Consider the following 21,753-nt stretch of genomic DNA (forward strand, 5'->3'; position numbering starts at 1 on the left):
TTTTTTACCAATTACTGATATGTACTTTTTAAAACTTAAAGCTCTACCTCGATCATGGAAATGCACCATTTCAGCAACAGAAGTTAAACGTGAAGGATTTAAAGGGTTTCATTAATGGCCCAGTCTCTTTTGATGATTATCATTTTTAGTCGACTAATGATTACAAATATCCAGTGTTTTCTTGATTATCAAAATCAAAGGTTTGCCTGACCCAGACCTTTTGCGCGTCAATTTTTTTACACCGTTAGAAATATGAATATCTTAATGTTTTCATTTTCACATGTATTAAGAACATATTAATCAACATTTATTGCAGCTAAACATTCGTTTAATGTTTAAATCTTTCTAGTTGTTTACATTTAGTTTACAGGTTGTGCCTTTTAATATCGGCGGTGCCATCATAGATCTCTGGTACTTGATCGATCATTCAGCTGCAAGCCAAAGAGATTATTATGTAAAAGTTATGGAATGAAACGGATCACCGAAGCATGGATGATGCGTGACGTGAATACTTTATTAATAGAGTGAAAAGACGGATCAATTACTGAAATCTCAACCGCCTGGTCCCGAGACTGTTACTGGAATTAGAAAAAGGTTTCGAGCTGAATTTTATTTATGCATTAATAACTGTTCACAGGTTGCTGCTGTCGTTTTTATAGCGAGTTCTCCGATCTTTAGACGTTTCTTTGTAGCTCCCTATTCTCGGTCCGTTTAATGACACGATATGTCAGGAAGCATCCTCGAGAAGTATTAAAACCCCAGCTGAGATAACATTTCAAATAATACTTCTACTTTGTTTCATAACTAGGCCTCCTTGCTGCCTTAGCTGACAGTGTTCATACATTTCTGTAATATATTGACAGTAATACTGAAGATGTGGGAAATAAACATTTTTTATTGACTAAGACATCCTGGTTGTTTCCTCCTCTGCCTATATCATTCTGGTTGATCTCAGCTTTATTTTCACTCCGTTCCGCATCTTGAACCTTTTTAATGAGTGCCATCGTCACAACAGTCGTACCTAAACCAAAGTTATGCAAATGTCAAGGCATCATGTCCCAAATTATTGTTCATTTAAGATTAATATTGCTAAATCCATAATTTGAATACAACTCATTTTGTGTTAGGGCCCCAGGTCTTCTTGACTGAACCTGAACTGAGTTCTGATTTTTTGCCATTTTTTATTAAGACAACAGCGTCTTGAAAAGACTTGAGGCATCCTTCAGCGGGATGCTGAAATAAGCTGCAAACGCAGCAGTTTAGTCAGGCTGACGTTCCAATCAACAAGCAGATGAATGCTGAGTCAAGTTTCTGTGAAAGAAGAGCAGCTTGTTTGTATTCAGTGTTCTTAGAAATGAGTTGAAAGTTGTGGAAAAGTTCCACCGTGATTCACGATCTTACACAACAGCCTTCAGCGATGGTCTTTGTGCAGCCGAGGTAAACTAAGGTCAGCACTGAGCATGTGTTTAAGGTGAGACATGAAGTTTCAAACGCAGCGGAAAGACAAAGAGCTTGATAAGGAAGATCGAAATGGAAAAGTTGATCTGAGCTTTTTTTTAATTAGAGAAGCAGACAAACGGAGACGTCCGTGTGTTTTATGTCCACATGACAGACAACAATTAAACAAACGTAGACTCTTAAGGGACCCAAAAGGCTTAACCCGATTTGTCCTTAAGTTGCAGTGATTTTAGAAGGTGTAATAAAATACTTTGTTCATTTCATCAGCCCTTTCTCTGCTTGTTGATGAAGTGCGAGACGTTTTGAGCTGCATAAATCGACTTCCAGATCGACGTGGCATCGCAGCCAGATTCTCATTTCATTGTCATGGCCGCTGCTTCTGGCTGCATTTTCATGACAAACCTCCATGAGCTCACTGCCCACAGGTCTGAAGGCCCAACTGCATCTGAAAGCATTTCCATATGAACCTGAGGAATACACATGGATCTGGGAATCAGGTTTATTTTTGTAGACCCGAGGGGAATAGAGTCAGCTGCTCCTTGGCTTCTTTTTCTTTCCTTTTTTCATTTCAAAACAGATGATACACATCTTGGAGGTGGACGGTGTAAATGAGCTGCTTGGCGGAGGTTTATTTATATCCACAAAAACATCTTCTGACAGACAATTCGGTGTTTTTCCTCCAGAGTTACTGTGAAGAATTCCCCAAACGATTTCAAAAAGCATTGCAAACATAAAATCAGACATTGAAAATGCAATGAAGACCTTTTAAGTGAATTTATACATCTATAAGTGTATTTTAAATACATTTATGTATTGTGTATCGTAGTATTATGCTCCACGGCAAACATTTGGACTTGTCATAAAAGAAAGTGACCGGAGTGGAAGGCGAAAGTGCGACAGCAAGCTAGTATGAACAATACCAGAATAATGCACGTTCAGTTTTTCATATTTTCATACACATGCATGAATTGTTTTAAAGTTGCCGCTTTTGGAAACACACAAAACTAAAGAAAATCAGATCAAGCATGGCCAAATATTCAAGGGTGAGCCAAATGCAATTGATAAAAGTCTGTTTGGATTCATTTAAACCGTGGTAAAGTGAGACCACCTGTCCGGGTATCCATCCTGATATGGACCTCCTCCTCCTTTATGCTCCTCATCGTCACCACTGGTTCTCATGGTTGGGGCGTGGAGGTGGGCGCGACGGAGGAGGCGCCCTACACGGAGGTGGGCCCTGAGGCGGAGGTGGTAACGATCCTGTTGGAGACGGGGGTGAGGAGACTGGGCTCGGGTCTCCTGTGGGCAGAGCTCTGTTTGGAGCCGGTGCGTGTATAGGTGGCGTGGTGGAGGATGGCGGCGGAGAGGATGGGAGTGGAGGGAGCGTTGAAGTGGGCGAAGGGGGCAAATGGACGAGGTGGCCCTCATTTGATGGCCGATCCTGGGAGCTGTGGGGCAACGAGTAGACGGGCGTGGAAGTGTGGTTGTAGTCTGGGTAGCGGGGAGCAGGGCAGGATCTGATTCGGGTGAAGTTGATGCACTTTCCCTGCCGAACATGAAGACAAAAAATTCCTACTGTGGCACAAATGGAAAGAGGAAATTCCTCTGTTCCTGAGAGTCGGGAAAGCAAACGCGTTCCTGCCAGCTGTGCTGATGCTGCGATCTGAAGGCGACACGCAGCATCTGATGTCTTCTGCAGACCATCCTGACATCGCTGCTGCAGTTTGCACTGGTTTCTACTCGCGCTCACATGCAGTACTTATAGTACTTCATATACAGACCGTCCTTTACTTTGGATTTAACTGCGTTTACTGTCATTTCTGTTAAGCTCTGGCAAATTCTGAAATGTTTTCTGCCAAAGGCTGAAGGATTTTGTGCTCATCAAGCAGCTGTACACATCAGATGCTATCTCGGTCTGCTGCTACGTCTCACCTTGTCTCCGGGATGAGGTCGCATCACAGACACTCTGTCATAGCCTTTTCTCAGAAATGCACACAAAGCATCCAGCTTTCCCTGTGGAGAGAGACGGCCGTGGGTTTATTCCTGCCAGACTTGATCTGCTCCACGTGTTTCATTTGGATCCTCTTATATGGCAAAGAGACAAATAAACAAAAGAATTTGCTCCGCCAGGAATAAAACAATTTCATATGTCGCTCAGTTCACGATCCAGCCGATCATTAACCGTTTCCTGGTACAGACAAATCTACATTTGGAACATCTGGAAGCGTTTTACTTCTGTCGGTGTTATGTAATGCTTCTCTTTGTCGCAGTTTATATATTATTTCTGATTATTCTTATTTTTTCAAAATCGTAAATTTAGTTTGAGGAGTTTTGAATGCCAGATATTTGATATATGAAGAGAAAAACATGAGCAGACTTCTGGTCAAGCATTAGATGAGAGACGCCATTAATAAATAGCAGGATTAAAGTGGAAGAAGAAAGTGGATACGTGGTTTACCTTGATGGGAGCGTACCACCGCCGAGGGCGCATGGACTTCTGGATGGGGTAGTACGGCCTCGGAGCCTCTAACTCGTCTTCCGGCAGCACCACTCGAGCGTTTTTAGCCTTTTCCAGTTTGGCTCCTTCTTCAGTTGAGCCTTTGTCACCCCATCGGACCTGAGGAAGAGGAGGAGCTTTCAGTTCTGTGCAACAAAAAGAACAGCACTAATAAATCGTCTGTCTTATATGTGCAACATTTAATGCTATTACGTAAATGTTGCCCTTCTGACACACGTAGCTGAGACAGTGAACATTGTCATTTTGAGCTTGTCTGCATGCTGACCTTTAGCATTTAGCTCAAAATAATGCTGCGCTTTGGTACAGCCCATAAAGCAAAATGGAACTTATCACAAAGTGCAATTGAGATTAGAAGATATTCTTCTCTGAGGTAACAGCAGCAACTTTAAAGCGTGTTTATTCTCATGAAGACAGGTTTTTATGTTTGTCCATATTTGCCCTGAGAATGTCTCTCTGAAAGCTTTTTCTCATGATTTATCGCAGAAAAAACACATTCTTTATGGCCAGAGAACTAATAAAAAGCCATCACAAATGTCAGCAATGATTCTTCACATCAAAAGGGAAACCAGTAAAGTCCAAGGATTCCCTTGAAGCGGCCACAGCCGGAGCCATGAAGGGTTTAGCTTGGCGTAGGAAGCACTTAAATTAAGTTCTGCAGATTTTCCGTTGCTCTTCTGGCAGCGGTGAGGCTTCAGGTTCACAGCGGACTCTTCAGACTACTGAAACGTAAGGAAGCTCAGACTTCAGTCTCCTCCACCTTCTTACTCTTGTCTGTTGCTGCTCTCGGGGTTCAGATGCCTGAATGGCTCAGAAATCTCCAAACTTTTCTTTCCACTGTTTTCCTTTTCCTTCTCTTCTTCATAAATTGAGCGGATTCCGTTAACCAGCTCAAGCAGCTGTTTCTCCTGAGCAGACCTCCACATGTGAATCCTGCAAGCTTGCATGATTCATAAACAGCCGGGAAGTTTCGATCTGGCCAACATGTGGTTGATCGGTCGACTTTGCATTTCACTGGCCAGACGGCCCCAGGCCGAATCAGGCTGGCGCTCCAGTCTTGTCACAACAAAGTGACTCATGATCTTCCATCTTGAGCTGAAATATTCTCTCTACTCTGTTAAACAGAGCGACTCACTTCCTGGTTCCCTTTGTTTTGCTGCTGTACTTGTCCTAAATCTCCCTCCGACTGTTCAGCGGATCCTTCCATCCTTTTTCTTGAGCCTTCCTCCACGTTCAGCTCTTTTGTTTTTATCTTTACCATTTAGTACTACTTCCTGTTTGCTTGAACTCGTGACCTGTATGTGTTACCCCTCCTAGTCAAATGTGAGCTCAAAGATTTTGAGTCATACTTTTTGATCTCAAGGTCAGTGTGGAGTAAATAAGTATAAACTCTATTAAATTCATGTCAAATATATATTATATTATTATATATTAACCCGGAGAGACACCTAAACCTTTCATATTTGCATAATAATTACGTAATGTGCACAGTATGACCATTTAACACTATGTTTAATGTTTAATCTGCATGATAATATCATCATATTATATTATTATCTGCCCTTTTCTCTTTCTACCTCCATTCTCTTGATGCCTCCCACTCCTCGTCCTCCGTAGTACGAAGCATCCACTGTGGGCCACCTCTTCTTGGGAAAACCATCTTCATCATCCTAAAGAGGAAGAGGAAATTGTACGATTTATACCCTACTACTTAGTAATGAAATTAATTTTGTCATCATGAGACGCAGGAAGAAAAAGGACTTACAGACGTGTCCTCCATTTCTGGAGGCGGCGGCTCGCGAATGACCTGCAGAGGAACTAAATATGTGATCTGAGCCACAAAGGTTAGCAGTGTGTCAAAACAAACCCCTTTCCCATTGCATGTCCGGCGCTCTGCGAGGATCCACTGTGTGGCTGTCGTACCACGGTGCAGCAGAGAGGCCAGAACCACCACAGCACGGCGATGGTGAGGAGCAGCATCAGGATGAGGAGCGCGACGGCCACGAAGGTCCCGTCAGACTGGAAGAGAAACAGACACAGCCCCATCGCCAGAAAGGGCTTTTAATTCAAACTGTTGTACATCTTAAGAGTTCAGAAAAACTCAAAACTCCTGATAACTGATGCAAAAGTGGAGCTCTAAATTGTGTGTGTTGGGCTTTTTAAGAAAAACGGGAAATAACACAAGTACAAATGATCAGAGCTACTCCGAAGGTACGCCACCGGTGTTCCTCCAACCAAACCTCAACCGCCGCGCCTGAAGGGAACCCGACAGAGGAGAGAGGAAGAGCAACGACGACTCCGGACCATTCAAATAACAACTTTTATCTTTTCAAAGTTTCACCTTCCTTTATAATTTAATTTATGTAAAATTAGTTGTAACGTTCAGCATCCTGGGCAACACGGTGGTGCAGTGGGTAGCGCTGTAGATCCTCTCCGGTGTAAATACCGCGGCCTGGATTTCAGATTAAGTGGTTGAGAAAATGAAATTCAACATCCGCCCTAAAGTTCGAGTACGTGAGCTCATCTTTCAGTGTTTTTCCATTTATCTATAATCTATGTATTAGTATATTGTAGTACTTACACAGGTGACTGCAGTGATCGTGACAGAGCTCGATATGAAGCTCAGCCCATTATTCATGCTGACATGGAGGGTGGCGGTTCTGTAGAAGTCAGTGATATTTTACTGCGTTTCATATGAATAGAATTCTTTTAATTACTTTGCTTTTTAATTACTTAGCTTAAAATCATGCACAAATACTTTCCCCTGAAATATATGGTCAATCAAGAAACAGCAAGTCAGATATTAAATCTCTATCATTTCAGTATTCGCATTGAACACTTACGTTCCCTCCTTTTGCAGAACCGGAGCCGGACACAAAAGATAAAAATCTCGCACCACCAAAGGTCTTTTCACTGGGGAGGTAGAATTAGGATGAGATTTTATACCCCAATGTATGTATTAGTATGAGAGCAGGAAATAAAACGGTACACAAAGGTCATCTGGGAAAGAAAAACTAATAATTTGCTTGACTTTTCTTTTCCCTGTCCTGAAATGTCAAACCTCAAAAGTATTCTTTTTGTTATTCAATCCCTGGACTTCCTCTCCTTATGGAAAATGGAGCGAGGGAGGGAGGGTTGCGGTATATTATACCCTGGCTGAGGAGATCCACATTCCCCTTCGGACATCCGAGACGCTCTAAGCACTAAACCAGCTGATTGAAAGCTCAAGGTTTTGTGGGAGCGAGGGAATGAAATCATTGTGTGCCACAAAGTCTCCGCCATTCGTCCAAAACATACATACTGGACATGGCGGCTGAATGGAATCCCAAAACTGCTGCCCCCCCCATACATTAATGACATTTAATATCATCTGTCAATCGAACTGCTGACACGTGGACACGGGATTCTCGTTCAAATGCAAAGCCGACACCGTCTCACCTTCGGCCAGAGCCCATATCTACAGTGGGGACTCGAACCCACGCCATCGGGTGGAGGAGCCTCACTATGTGGGATGTGACTGTTCATGCATGAAGCGTTGGGGCTGCTGCACTCACTCAGAGTTACTGTGTCGTTGATGCGAAAGCTGCAGAGAACTTTCTGTACGTCACGGGCGTGAAGGAAACCGTTTCCTTTCACCACCACCTGGAAGGATTCTGAAACGGGGTTACATTTAGAATTTATAGCATGTCAGCCACAGAACTGTGATCACCTTATAGTTTTACTAAATATTTTATATATATATATATATATATATCGGTACGGCATATATATATATAGAGAGAATTGTTTTGTGCCTCTTTACCTCCCTCACAGATGCTTGAAGGCTCGACAGCCAGGATCTCAATGCAGGATCTCTTCAGGATCTGAGAGGGAAGATAATGATGTCAAAAAGCTAATCCACGGGACAATGGATTAAATCATGTCGTCTTGCATGAGGAACTTTCTGTGATGCCGTCGTGCCGTACCGAGTCAATAATCCCTTGTAACGCCTGGAACCCATCATTCACAGGGAAGACGTGATCCTTACTGTCGGCTATCGTCGAAAGCTATCGTGGAATAAGGACGAACGGTTTACGTTCTGGTTGCTTTGTTCACCTGATGCCTTTACTGGCCGACGGGCTGATTCACCTGAGTCTCGTTGAAGTCTTTGACTCCCACGCAGTACACCGTGGCCCCCAGCTGGCGGGCTCTGCCGGCCTGAGACAGACAAGAGCAAATAATGAATGAAACCTGCCTCGCTCGTGTGTGTGTGTGTGTGTGTGTGTGTCCAACGGCGATGTCTCTGCGGTGGAAAACATCTTTAAATTCCCAGATTTCATCTTAAATTGAGAGTGCAATAGAATATATTATCCTATAATTATGAAAATAATGTTACAGTATGATGTTTAAGCTTTGCACTGACCTCTCTCTGTGCCAGGTCAAACTGATTCTCTCTCAGCTCGCCGTCCGTCAGGGCGATGATGACGCTGGCTGTCCGGTAGCCTGAAAGACAATAAATGTTGAAATAAAAATAAATCACTCAGCGTGTTGAAATGAAATGAGAGTCTGAGAGAATCGACTGAAGCCATTTGGAATAACATTTTACACGTAATTGCGTCTGATGGAATAGGCCGCTGCTTTGACTCTACCATCGGTTTGAGACGAAGAAGGGCACAAAGACTCCCCCCCCAGTAGAAGAAGCTGCTCGACTCACCATCTCCAGTCCCGTAGTATATTTGCTCGCTGGCCTGAGGGAGAGATTTGGAGGCATCAGTGGCAACAAAATCTTTTTTTTAAATAAGCCTCCTTTTAAATTTGAGACGCTCCACTGTTGGGAAAGGAGCAGCAACGTCTAGCGACTTACTAATTGAAACCCTTTGTGCATGTAAGTGTCTCCGCCTGGTTGCACCATCCTCAGCTCCTCCAGTCTGGCCCGAATCTGCTCTCTGGTCATTGGTGCATTCCAGATAGTTGAAATTATTAATCATTGAAATGCGGTGAGGTGACAGAAGTTAAACCAGAAGAGAGCTGTGTGTGTTTGGACCTGTCTTCTGTTAGCGCCATGAGCGTTCTTCCTTCCGTGGAAAATACAATGAAGGACATCCGCAGCTGAGGACTGCAGGAATAAAGAGAGATGGATCGTGAAACAGACCGTGTTTCTTGCTATCTCTCTTTGATTGGGACGTTGTTACCTGATAAACTTGTGAGCCAGGTGGTCGACAAAGTAATATATCTCGTTCCAGTAATGTTGCACGCTGCCCGACCTGAAGGTTCAAGACGGACACATCAACTGTGCCATTGTTTGAAATGTGATTGTGCTTATCAGTCAGTTGATCAAACATTTTGTGTGCAGTATCGACAGCTAGCATTAAAGAACTTTGCAAACGTGTGCATGCTTGTGCATCAAAGGGTGGAATTTTCCTTCAAATGTCTCTGGAAAAAGCGTGATTTTTGAGATTGAAACTGTTTGTGCCGTCACTGAACGCTGTGTGCAAACTATATGCAGCAAATGGGTCCGTCTGTTTATTCCTTATAGTGAAGCCTCACACGAGAGACCGGAGAGGTCCAGCCTGTTCAGTCTTCACTGATCAGCCGATGGCGAATATTTCCATCTCTTGTCACGTGGCTCGTTTTAAAATAACAAAACAAAGAGTGCAGCACCACATCTTTTTTGCACAAAGCCAGGTTCTGAGTTTTGACAAATGTTGTCGCAGCAGTTTTCTAAGATCAACGCAGCTTTAAGAGCCGAAAGTCACATCCGTCCAACCTTTGCAGCCTCTTCTCACACAGCACTGACACGCTTCTACCCCCCCCCCCCCCCTCCTTATGCTTTCATTTATCCTGGGATTTGACTCTCTGAAAGCCAAAGACTCTGGAGCTTTGGAACATCTGGCTCAAACGGAGAAATGGTTCCACAGATTGTAGCTCCTGTTGTGCAAATACGCATTCTTTAAATTCCATCTCTGCATGAGTCTCCAGGTGAATGTCGGCTATGACCTGACCCTAAACCCCAAAGATTAATCTAGAAGAATCATTTGTTGCAGCCATAGTGTGGGTGAAAATGGTACATTTTTAGATACACAGCAAATCAACGACTGTCACCTGTCCAGCAGAGATGATTCCTTCCGTCTATAATAATACTCACTTGTCCAAAACAAAGTATAGGTCAAATCCTCCATAGCAGGACGACCCTGCCTCCCTCCTGTCCCGGATCTGTCCCGTGCTACCGGCCACCAGGACCGCCACCAGCATTCCCAGTTCCACGCCGAGCAGGACCTGCCTGCACCAGAGCTGTGACATCACCACCCCACGTTTTCCAGAAAGCATCAGCTCAGTCAAAGGGAAGGCAAACATAAATATTCATTCGCTTTCCCCACTCACAGCATGCAGATGTCGTCAGCCATGATAGGCAAAGCAATCTCCAAGGCTTTCGACTCTTTGGTCCGGATCAGTGTCCCATCTCCTGAAGCAGATGTGTTCTGAGAGAGGAGGAGTGAAGTCAGTGGGACAGCCCCCCCCCCCCCTCCTAAAATCAGATCCAGCAGAAGCATCATTGAATTAATAAATCACGTGGAATACTGTGATCCAACACTTATCTTATGTTGTAATCCGAATGTCCCTAAAAGTTTCATTTTTTTTTCTTGTGAATACTTTTATATGTGGATTATTCAAGTTAACTTAATTGTGCTGCCTGCTCGTTAGCGCCACTCAGCGGTAAACACATGCACCTGCAAAGCACTGGACAGACGCATTAAACATTCAGATTGATTTGGGAGATTGAGTCATTCAGTCACAGAAGCTTGTTAATTATAATGCGTCAGAATTTTAAATAAAGATAGAAATCTGTCTTTATGACGTTAAATTGTTTACATACTGTATTAAAAAAAAGTGTATTGTGTTGTGTTCGTTTTCTGCACCCGTAGTTTAAAGTGTGGTAAATATTTCCCACGCTTTTTTTTTGCCACTCACAATTTGCATGAACAAGAAACAATTTGCAAAACACATTTCCAAGTATGCATCTTATAATGTTAAAAACAGAATAATTAAATGACCCCTGCAGGTGTTCAATCAAGTCATCACTGAACAGCTATACAGAGAATATCTCTGAACGTTTCAATGCAGATCTTCAGTTGTTGGAATAAGAGTCAGATTAATGTAATTTTATCATCTATTTATTATTAATAGACCCGTATTAAAGTTCATTTTCATGCTAAATCCAGCTTTATGGCTCCAGTACAGGATCCGTGCGGCTGCAGGTAACGCACCTCTCCGCGTTGCGTTCACGTTGCGTGCGTCAGCCAATCACGGCAGCGGAATGGAGACGCGACAAAGCAGCGTGTTTTAGAAACTCACGCCGCAGCTGTCCGGGAACTTTTGATGCTCTTTCCCCATCCTATAATCCCCGACCCTCATCATCCTCACCTCTACTCGGGAAGGAATGGAGGTCGTTCTGATATTTTCGCTTCTGCTGCGCGTCTGTTTGCGCGTCTCTCCGGCGGCCGAGCTGGGGTTTGTGGACTCAGGCTTTAACTACCTCGATGACGTAATCGATTATAAGGACCCATGTAAAGCTGGTACGGTGCGCTTTTACCTCCTTTACGCATGTGTTTATGCTTTTTGTTTGTCCTTAACATTGCACTTTTCACCTGTGACGCAGGCCTCGCAATTAATGGTGAACCTGGCATGTTCAGAATGAAATGCAGCTTTATCAAAAATAGATATGTTAAAATAAAAGCAAATGATCTTCCACACATTTTCAGCTCACAGTTGTTAATAAACAGAGAAAAATAATATTTGTGGAAATAAATACATAACAAATATATCAATATTAATCAATTAATAATACCACAATCCTGTAATTACTGATTTACTCAATAAGCAATAAACACAAAGGAAACCAAAGTAAGAAAAACAACATGTCTGTGTAAAATCTCATGATTCTAAAAGTAAATATTTATTACAGCCATAAAATAAACGTCTGATGCTGAGTTTGAATTCATGTAAAGTAATTCTTACTTACAGTGAGTAAAGGTATTTAGCGATGCTCCACTGCCAGAATTAAAGGATCAGGTTTAAATGTCTTATTTGCAATTGAGTCAGTCAAAACTTTGATGTTTTTTTATGTTGCTTTTATAATTTTCTACCTTAATCTTTGAGAAAAGTGCTGAAAGGCAGGACAAAGCTGAAGTAACTGTTGATGTTCGATCAGATCAATCAGTTGGGTTGAAACAGAAGGTTGATGTTTGATATACTGCTGAAAGCACAGACTCACAGTCAATATATTTTCCTCTGATTTTACTGCACTTTGAGGGCTGTTTATTTGCTCCTTGGATTTCCTGCTGAAGTAAAAGGAGAATATCGTTGGCAACTTGGAACAAATCGACTTTACTGAGAAGCTTTCAAGAAAAGATTTAATGAGTGATGGAAAAAGTGAGAATGCTGAACTATAAATGCACGGAATTACAAATGAAAGTCTTTATTTATTTATTTATTTTATTCAAAGTATTTATTTATTTTATTCAAAGTAAATATGCCTAAAATATTCTATAAGTTTAACTAACCCATTCATTCATTAGTTTTCTAATAGTTTAGTTTTTAGTTTCATTTACATTCATGCACCATATTTTCTGAATACTGTATATTTTACATTCTGTATTAACTTTAGTCGCATTGATAACAGAAACAGTTAATTATGAATGAAATGACAGATGCAAATGAAGACATGTACTTTTTGACATTGTCCCTGCTTCACCCACCGCTTCTTTTCTCCGAGGCGGTTGCCTGGAGACCAGAGGTCACCGAGGCTGGACGTCAGTGAAATCCCTCTGGGATTCGGGGCATGGGGTGCATAGCACAGGGGTGGCAGTCATTTGCAGTCACCCTTTGCATGAGTGCATTCACTTCAAAGGCTGACTCAGGGCCTGCTACGTCTTTTCATCACACAGCTGAATGGGCTGTTCAATGGGAAAGACTTTTCTGCTTGACTAGTCGACTCATACAGGAGGTATGGTCGTAATAATGTTAATCCCTCAGAGGGGAACCGTTAAAGGAGCGTGTGGCAGGAACCTGGGCATTTTCTAGTCAATAACTTTATCCTGTCAATCATTCCTACACTTGCGTGTTTGATCTCTCATTCATGACCTTCGGAGAAATACCGTATTGATTTTGCAGAGCGACTCCGGGCAGAGTGACGTCACAACAAGAAAAGACCTTGGAGAGCGCAGACCTCCACCGAGCACCTCAGTCCGCCGACATTGTGACTTACACCAAAAACAATGGTCATATATTGATGTTATCTATATTTTTAGATTCCTTAACCATGAAAACAAACCTTTAGTAATCGGATCCACGTTGATCTCATTATTAGTTTAGAAGTTATTCACTAAAAGCAGCCTTTCAGTAATGGATCGAGAGCCAAATCTGTTTGTCTTCTACTAATTCCAGAGTGTCTTGGTTTAAAAAAAAAAACTGGATCTGGTTCCTCAGGTATTAAAGATACTCCGATGTGGAATCGACTCCATTCAGAGTGATCCAGAATCCAGGATCTTGCCTGGATTATCACCCAAATCTACTCATCTGTTCCCAATCTGTTTTGAGTTATGCACCACAACAGGAAACCTTTTTAAAAGCTGTGCATGTATTCCTTCTCTGTGTGTCCACCTTCTCACCCCAGCTGCCTTTTGGGGAGATATTGCTCTTGATGAAGATGACCTCCGGCTGCTTGAAGACGCCCACAGCGGTGACGTTGCACGGCAACCTGTCCAGAACAACCACACAGACTCAGGTAAGAAAGCAGGAAGAAATGCACCTCTCTCTGGAATCAGTCTGTCTTCAGTCAGGCCAGGCAAAGGCGGAAGAGTCCAAGCAGCCTCCATGCATGTCTTACAGTCAACGGCTCCGGGTCCAATGAGAGTGCCAGGAGGACAAGCGCTGCTTCCGGACGGGGTCTCCGTCGTCGGAGGAGGGCAGCCACCTCGAGGCCTGAGCGCATCTGGCCAGATGCCATCATCCCGTATCTGATCAGTGGCAATTTTAGTGGTGAGTTGGGAGCAGCCGCCTCTTCCAGGCCCGTGTGCGTCAGACAGAAGGGACCTTCTCCTCACCACGTGCGGCTTTGACAGGCAGTCAGCGAGCCATTTTCCGTCGGGCCATGCGCCACTGGGAGAAACACACGTGCGTGACGTTCACAGAGAGGACGACTGAAGAGAGCTACGTCGTTTTCACGTATCGACCATGTGGGTGAGTTTTTATGCTCGCTTAGCCTTTTCACAAAACAGATAATGTTAGTGGAACATTTAGCATCTATAAGACCAAATGCTGATTTTTTTTTGTCTTGGCGCTACAGGGTTTGGACCTAATCAGTGTTGCCCCTGCAGGTGCTGCTCCTACGTGGGCAGGAGGGGTGGCGGCCCTCAGGCCATCTCTATAGGGAAGAACTGTGATAAGTTTGGCATCGTGGTCCACGAACTCGGCCACGTGATCGGCTTCTGGCATGAACACACGCGTCCGGACCGTGACGAGCACGTGAGCATCATCAGAGACAACATCCAGCCAGGTACCGTTAACCCCCGGTGCGCTGGCATGAATATGCGGGGGGGGGGGACACGTGTTTGCATTACGTCCACTGGCTGTTTGTGCACGACTAGGACAAGAGTACAACTTCCTGAAGATGGAGCCGGGTGAGGTCAACTCACTCGGGGAAGTTTATGACTTTGGCAGCATCATGCATTATGCGAGGAATACGTTTTCCAGGTTTGGATGTTTTTGGATCTTTCAACCCCCCCCCCCCCCTCACCCCCCAAACGTTTTGTGTAATGTTTTGCAGGCTTCATGATAAATCGGAGACCTCCCCTTACTTGCTGCGCTATGGGCCGACCTCCTGCTCGGGCCCGCCGTCCCTTTAGTTAGCTCTGCTAAGCGAGCTCCATAGAAAGCCTGGGAGGATTTGATCCTTTATTGTCACAGAGCTCGTCTCTTTTTCTATTCGGTCTCATGCGAGTTGTTTCCCTGTTGATTCTCTCTGTGCTCTGTTTTTACCTCCGTCGCTGTTTTGTTGGTCTGGGTCATGGAGGCAAGCCGAGCTAAATAAAGGCCTGGCAGTTCGGGCTTTGTTGAACAATTTGGGCTGGAGTAGCTTTTTCCGCCTGGCATTCAGGAGCGGGCTCCGCCGAGCCGGCTGGCACCGTCCTGCAGCACCATTCAGAGCACTCTGTTTGCACATGCTTGTCATTCACGGGCGCGTCGCCATGGGAACTGTGCAAATCCAGTCAGAGGTTACCAGAATCAATAAAGTGCTGAACAGGAGTCAAATGCATTACCCCGAAGCTGAACGTTTAAAGCACGTTGTGCTCAGGGCTTTCTGAAGACGCTTGTTTTGATTTGTCTGAAACAGAGGCGTCTTCTTGGACACCATCCTGCCCCGTTATGACGTCAACGGAGTCCGGCCGCCTATCGGACAGAGGACCGAACTTAGCAAAGGGGACATTGCACAAGCCCACAAGCTCTACAAATGTGCAAGTAAAATGCATCATACGTGTAGAGAGAATACAGCTAATAAGATAATCATACAGCAGAAGCTAGTTTAAAACAGCGGCTCTAGATCCCACCGCTCGGCTTCGTGTCTGTCCTCTGTTGTAGCGTAACCATGTGTGTGTTTTATGGTGCATGGCTGTTAAAGAGTGTGGAGGCAGCTTGCAGGAGAGCGTCGGAAACTTCTCCTCTCCTGGTTTTCCCAGTGGCTATTCGGCTTACGCTCACTGTGTCTGGAGGATTTCTGTCACTCCTGGAGAGAAGGTGAGACGGCGCAAAGACCGCTCAGCATTTAGGAGAAGTTCAATGGTTGCATCCCTGAATGTTAAACGGCGATACGATATGACAAATAATAATAAGCTTGATTATAAGAGGGTGCGTGGCACATTGTAGGTTTTAGTGCAACTGTGCAGCTGTAACATCAATCAGGAATGAATTAAAATGCTTTATTGGTGCTCTGGTGCAAAACCCTAATATCCATCAGAGGATAATGCTCATTTAGTTCTTAATTTTGACATTGTTTTTTCTTTCCGTGTCTTAGATTGTTGTCAATTTCACATCCATGGACCTTTTCAGGAGTCACCTGTGCTGGTACGATCACGTCGAGGTCCGAGACGGGTTCTGGAGAAAAGCTCCTCTGAAAGGTCGACGACCTGCAATCCCTAAATCTGATCATCACTGAGTGCCGCGAAGTCGGGACTCGGGACTAACGTTCAATGCGCTCGCTCGCCCTTGGCTCTGATAGGCCGTTTTTGTGGAGACGCACTTCCTGATCCAATTGTCTCAACCGACAGCCGGCTGTGGATTGAATTCAGAAGCAGCAGCAGCTGGGTGGGCAAAGGCTTCTCGGCAAACTACGAAGGTACAGTGGGGATCATGTGGATTAAGGTAATCTGTGTGTTTGCAGTATGTTTTCTCACTGCTTAATCCGGAATCTCACTTTTCTTGCGCAGCTGTCTGTGGGGGAGAGGTGAAGCAGGACAGCGGTCAGATCCAGTCTCCCAATTATCCCGACGACTACCAGTCCAACAAAGTGTGTGTGTGGAAAATTGCAGTATCAGAAGGTTTCGATGTTGGCTTCAGCTTTCAGTCATTTGAGGTAAAATAAATAAATAAATAAAAATAGTTTCATGAAAAGGCACCACAAGGCGCAACTAGCCCAAAGCAAAAATAAAAACCACAATATGGGGCAGGGGAATCAGGAGATAATGAGCTGGTTGGAGGAGAGCACAGGTGAAGCTAATCAGACAAAGATACTGCAGGAAAAAGGAAAGGAAACTTTAAGGAGTAGAGCAGCAAACAAAAGAACGTCTGATGAAGAGGGAATCCACAGGGGCAAAAACTCAAAAGAGTGAAGACTAGAGAAGGAAAGAGGGAATAAAAGAGCAAAATAGTTCAGTAAAAGACAGGACGTGCAATGCAAGAGACATGGAGAAGTACACTTTCAAAATAAAACAGGAAGCGGTTGAAAGAAATATTTTCAATGCAATTAATTTCTTTATTTTCACGGTGGAAGTAAAATGCATCATTTTATAATGTTGGTTTGAAACCCGATCCACATTGCATTGGAACCTTTTACGTGGATGTCTTCATTGGATCAGGGTGCAGGATGTCTTTGTGTAGGACCAGGAAGTCAAACAAGGAATCCCAGTTTACTGACGCCAACAGAAATATACATCACAGCATCGCCTGCGTTCTCACAGCGAGCATGTCGACGTTGGGTTTATCTAACATCCCTCACGTGAATGCAGACTGAGAGGCATGACAGCTGTGCCTACGACTATGTGGAGCTGAGAGATGGCGGTTCGGAGAACAGTCCGCTGCTTGGCCGATTCTGTGGCTGCGACAAACCAGACGAGCTGAAGAGCAGCTCCAACCGGCTCTGGCTGAAGTTTGTGTCTGATGGGTCGGTGAGCAAGGCCGGGTTTGCAGCCAGCTTCTTCAAAGGTTAGGTGCTCTTTTCTGTCGTTTCGTTTAGTTGGTGTGTTTGGCATGGAACTAATTGTGACATTCTTATTCTTTGCCAGAGATCGACGAATGTTCCACGCCTGGCAACGGCCGCTGTGAGCAGCGATGCCTGAACACGCTGGGCAGCTACAGGTGTGCTTGTGATCCGGGATTCGAGCTGTCGGCTGACAGGCGAAGCTGCGAAGGTGAGTGGAGCAACACAATGTGGGCAGACTGGAAACAGACCGGCTGTCTCTGTGCAGGAATAAAGAAATATAATCCATTAGAATGTGACTTTTTCCATGTCATAAGATGAGAATCTGCTTCTTGTAGCTTCATAGTCGACCTTGAGAAATGAGAGTAGTTTCAATCCTCTCATCTCCAGGAATTGATCTGCAAGCTTTCAGTTTATTTTATGTGTTATTACCTACTTCCTGCTGGATTGGTGCTGGTGTGCATTTCCTTCTAAATAGCACTGATGGTGCATAAATACTACCATTATATTGTCCATTCTGTCAGTTGGCGTTTCGTGTTTTACCACTAGGAGGCAGTGTTGGCTGATGATGAATATATTTATTAGATAGAATGTTAGAGTACAAGTACAGTCACACAGTAGTATGTATTACAGTACAAATAAAGTCAAACATCCTGTCTAAGAGGAGCATTTCAAAAAAGCCCTTGCGGTCTTGTTTCCGTTGAAAGTCCTTCGTACATAAATCATCCACAATTAACAATACAAATTTAACAATACAAATAGAAATAAAACCAATATTCAATAACTCAATTGATGCAACATAACATTAGAAAAACAAAAATAAAAGGATTTTACACCACCAATGCAAACTAACAATTAATCTAAAATAAATTACACCACTGATGCACTTTCTGATCCTTCAAATCACGACAGCTGGCTGCGCTCATTCATTCATTTGGTTTATTTATTGTATATATTTTACTTATTACTGCAAAAATAAATCTGCTTATACATTAATTGCAGTACCATCTTAAACTTTTGTTCTCCTCGGTTTCACAGATGCTGTGGTCGAATATCAGGAGACACAAAATGTGTTGTCGAGTCTCGCACAACGGCCCCTAAAATCAGTGCTCGCTCTCTGTCTCCTACCAGCAGCTGCCTGCGGTGGGTTTGTCACCAAGCTTAATGGTTCCTTCACCACACCCGGGTGGCCCAGAGACTACCCTCCCAACAAGAACTGTGTGTGGCAGCTCGTGGCGCCCGCTCAGTATCGCATCACTCTGGTGTTTGATGTGTTTGACACCGAAGGAAACGATGCAAGTCAATTCAAATTATCTCGTGTCCTTTTTCTGCAGCGATTTTAATCAAGCAACTTGATAAATAATTTTTCCGGTGTAGTGAGTGAAATGTTCTAGTTTTTGCCATCAGGTGTGCAAGTATGATTATGTGGAGGTGCGGAGCGGCTCGGGCTCAGATTCGAAGCTTCACGGCAAGTTCTGCGGCTCAGAGAAACCCGAGGTCATCACCTCTCAGCACGACAACATGAGGGTTGAGTTCAAGTCCGACAACACCGTCTCCAAGAGCGGCTTCAAGGCTCACTTCTTCTCTGGTAAGTCCGGGAGGGAAATGTTCAGGAAGGAAATGTGCGCTGTGTATTATGTGATTTCCAGACCTGATACGGTGAGAAGGAAAACCCCTCCTTCCAACCCAGGAACAAAGCAAGCAGCTGGCAGTCCGGCTCTCGGTGACGCTCAGTCTGAACAACAATTCAGGAGCCGATCCTCAAATCTAGTTTGACTTTCTTGCATTGTTGAAATTCGTGGTGTTCTTAGCAAAATAGGCAGCTCTGTGTGTGTGTGTGTGTGTGTGTGTGTGTGTGTGTGTGTGTGTGTTCCGCTTCAACAGGCCACAGAATTAATTGCATGTTTTTGCTCTGTCTTCCTTTCATCATAAACCTATGGCCTTAGCCAATCTCAAAATCCATTATTTATTTACTCGACATTCGAAATTAGTAAATGTCCAGCTTAATTAACTTTTTGCTGACAATAGGGGATGCAAATTGTAGCGATATTAGTTCTGCGTGACGTCGCGACGCGGCGCTTCCCCTCAGCAGCAGATCTGGAGGTTCTCTGCAGCCTACTGTGATGCAAAGATCTTCTGAAGCAAATCGCTCAACATCCCCGCAGATATAGACGAATGCTCCAAAGAAAACGGAGGCTGCCAGCACGAGTGCGTGAACACCTTCAGAAGCTACAGCTGCCGGTGTCGCAGCGGCTTCATGCTGCACGACGATGAGCACGGCTGCAAGGAAGGTACGGCGGGCGTCTGCTCTCTGCCTTATTTAGAGGTTCAGCTTTGTTGTTTTGATTCGTGTCATTAATTCTTCATCGGTCTCGACTTCAGCTGACACTTTGAAACACCTTGAACTTGTAATGTGTTGTGTTGTGCAGCGGGCTGTGATCATGTGGTGAACAGTGTGTCAGGCACAATTAGCAGTCCCAACTGGCCTGATCCGTATCCCAGCAAGAAGGCCTGCACCTGGTCTCTGTCCACGACGCCGGGCCATCGGATTAAGCTCGTACGTCCATGCGGATTTATTTTATTTCCATTTTTCACCGGCCCACGGGAAATAATTGGAGATGATTCTTGACTTTCTACAGATTTTCAATGAGATTGACATGGAGGTGCATCTGGAATGTGCTTACGACCATGTAGAGGTGTATGACGGGCGAGACGACCGGGCACCGAGTCTGGGGAGCTTCTGCGGCACCAGGAAACCCTCTGCAGTCGTCTCCAAAGGCAACAACTTGTTCCTGCGCTTTCTCTCGGATAACTCCGTGCAGAAGAGTGGCTTTGAGGCTTCATATGCGCCAGGTGCGTAAAGTTAATCCTTTTAAAACTGCAAAATGAGTAAAAGACGATCCAAAATCGCACATTTGAACCCCGGGTTTGTTTTCTTCCATGTTTAGAAAGCTGCAATTCTTCCTCACTTTTACGAGTAACACTTTTAACCCCTCTAATTTTGTGGTTGCAAATTTCCAGAATGTGGCGGAAGCCTTGAGGCCGAGGTCAAGACAAAAGAGCTCTACTCTCATGCCCAGTTTGGAGACAACAACTATCCGAGCGGCTCTGACTGTCTTTGGGTGGTTTTTGCTGAGAAGGGCTACGGAGTGGAGCTCGTCTTCCAAATGTTCGAGATCGAGGAGGAGGCGGAGTGCGGGTATGATCACGTGGAACTCTACGATGGCGCTGACACCAAGTCTCCGAGGCTGGGACGCTACTGTGGATCTGTGGTGAGGCTGAAAATATCCGTTTTGTTCACACAGTTTAAGCGAAGGAAAAAACCCAATCTCCCGTTTCTTCCTGTACCTGTTGTCTTTCTCCCAGGCTCCGGAGGAGGCCTACTCAGCAGGAGACGCCTTGGTTTTAAAGTTTCACTCGGATGACAGCATCAACAAAAAAGGCTTTCATGTACGCTACACAAGCACAAAGTTCCAGGACACGTTACACGCAAGCGACTCACTGAAACTTCCCCCAACCTAAATGGAGACTTCACCCCTAACATTTTGCGGGACACACCCAGGAACGAATGCGTGGATGGATACCACAGACGGGAACCAAAATACTTCACATTCACGTCGGCCAGAGAGGAAACTACACATTATATAGAAGCTGATTATGTAGAGACGATATAGGGTTTAAAGCAAGGACTATTTTGCTGTGATTATTTGAGATGAATTCAGTTTTGAGCCGTTCACGTCGTAGCACTGTGTTGAGACCTAAAATGTAAATATTGTTTGCTCGTTCATAATATAGACTGCGACGCTTTACGCTGTCTGGTGGTAAAGGTTTGATCGGTTGAAGCGGAGATGACAAAAGCTCATTTTGTCCAGACCTGATCTTTTATGGAGGAATCCTGAGCATTTAAATTCATTTTGTGGGTTTTTTTTAGGTTTTAAATATTGTAAGGGCCCTCATCAAAATGCTCTTGTTGCGTGACACAACAAGGGATCGTGACTTTGTTTAATGAATGAAGCCTTCAATCCACCCAATTGCCATATATTTTATATATACTACTCATTTTTCAATCCGTCTTTGACCTTAAAAAACAGCAAACGCTACAACACCGATTTTACTGCTGGGTGAGGCAGAGCAACTCCAAACCAGGACAGTGAAACATCTGGATTTTGTATGAAAGCACAATTTGGGACATAAATGTAAAATTATTATTTTTATTAAAATGTCACTGCATGATCAGCCGGGCTAAAGAGCCGCTGGAGTCGAGGACAAGCACAAAGTTCATCCAACAATGCAGCCGTTCAGGAGATAAACACTCAAAATCATAGCAAAGAGA

At 44.2% G+C, this 21,753-nt stretch overlaps 2 protein-coding genes across 2 annotated transcripts; one reads left to right on the forward strand and one right to left on the reverse strand.

Annotated features, from left to right (window-relative positions):
• Nucleotides 1-2,620: 2,620 nt before the first annotated feature.
• LOC137908161 (anthrax toxin receptor 1-like) lies at nt 2,621-10,249 on the reverse strand. Its single transcript, XM_068752515.1, has 18 exons — nt 10,095-10,249; nt 9,142-9,213; nt 8,994-9,065; nt 8,814-8,895; nt 8,664-8,697; nt 8,373-8,452; nt 8,099-8,167; nt 7,936-8,016; nt 7,773-7,833; nt 7,525-7,623; nt 6,814-6,883; nt 6,552-6,630; nt 5,894-5,989; nt 5,736-5,777; nt 5,548-5,640; nt 3,914-4,072; nt 3,388-3,468; nt 2,621-3,001 (listed from the first exon to the last, which is right to left on the reverse strand). The coding sequence occupies exons 1-18, from the start codon at nt 10,247-10,249 to the stop codon at nt 2,621-2,623; spliced, it is 1,806 nt and encodes a 601-aa protein (XP_068608616.1).
• Nucleotides 10,250-11,387: 1,138 nt separating this feature from the next.
• Nucleotides 11,388-20,942, forward strand: LOC137908791 (bone morphogenetic protein 1-like). Its single transcript, XM_068753212.1, has 20 exons — nt 11,388-11,523; nt 13,623-13,733; nt 13,838-13,987; nt 14,071-14,188; nt 14,326-14,504; nt 14,596-14,701; nt 15,342-15,466; nt 15,627-15,742; nt 16,020-16,122; nt 16,224-16,340; nt 16,432-16,577; nt 17,230-17,425; nt 17,506-17,631; nt 18,552-18,715; nt 18,828-19,008; nt 19,586-19,711; nt 19,850-19,977; nt 20,060-20,273; nt 20,442-20,692; nt 20,787-20,942. Exons 1-20 carry the CDS (start codon nt 11,388-11,390, stop codon nt 20,940-20,942), a joined length of 2,949 nt encoding a protein of 982 aa, XP_068609313.1.
• Nucleotides 20,943-21,753: the final 811 nt, after the last annotated feature.

This window comes from Brachionichthys hirsutus, chromosome 19 (assembly GCF_040956055.1).
Source record: "Brachionichthys hirsutus isolate HB-005 chromosome 19, CSIRO-AGI_Bhir_v1, whole genome shotgun sequence".
In the NCBI taxonomy this organism is placed as follows: Eukaryota; Metazoa; Chordata; class Actinopteri; order Lophiiformes; family Brachionichthyidae; genus Brachionichthys; species Brachionichthys hirsutus.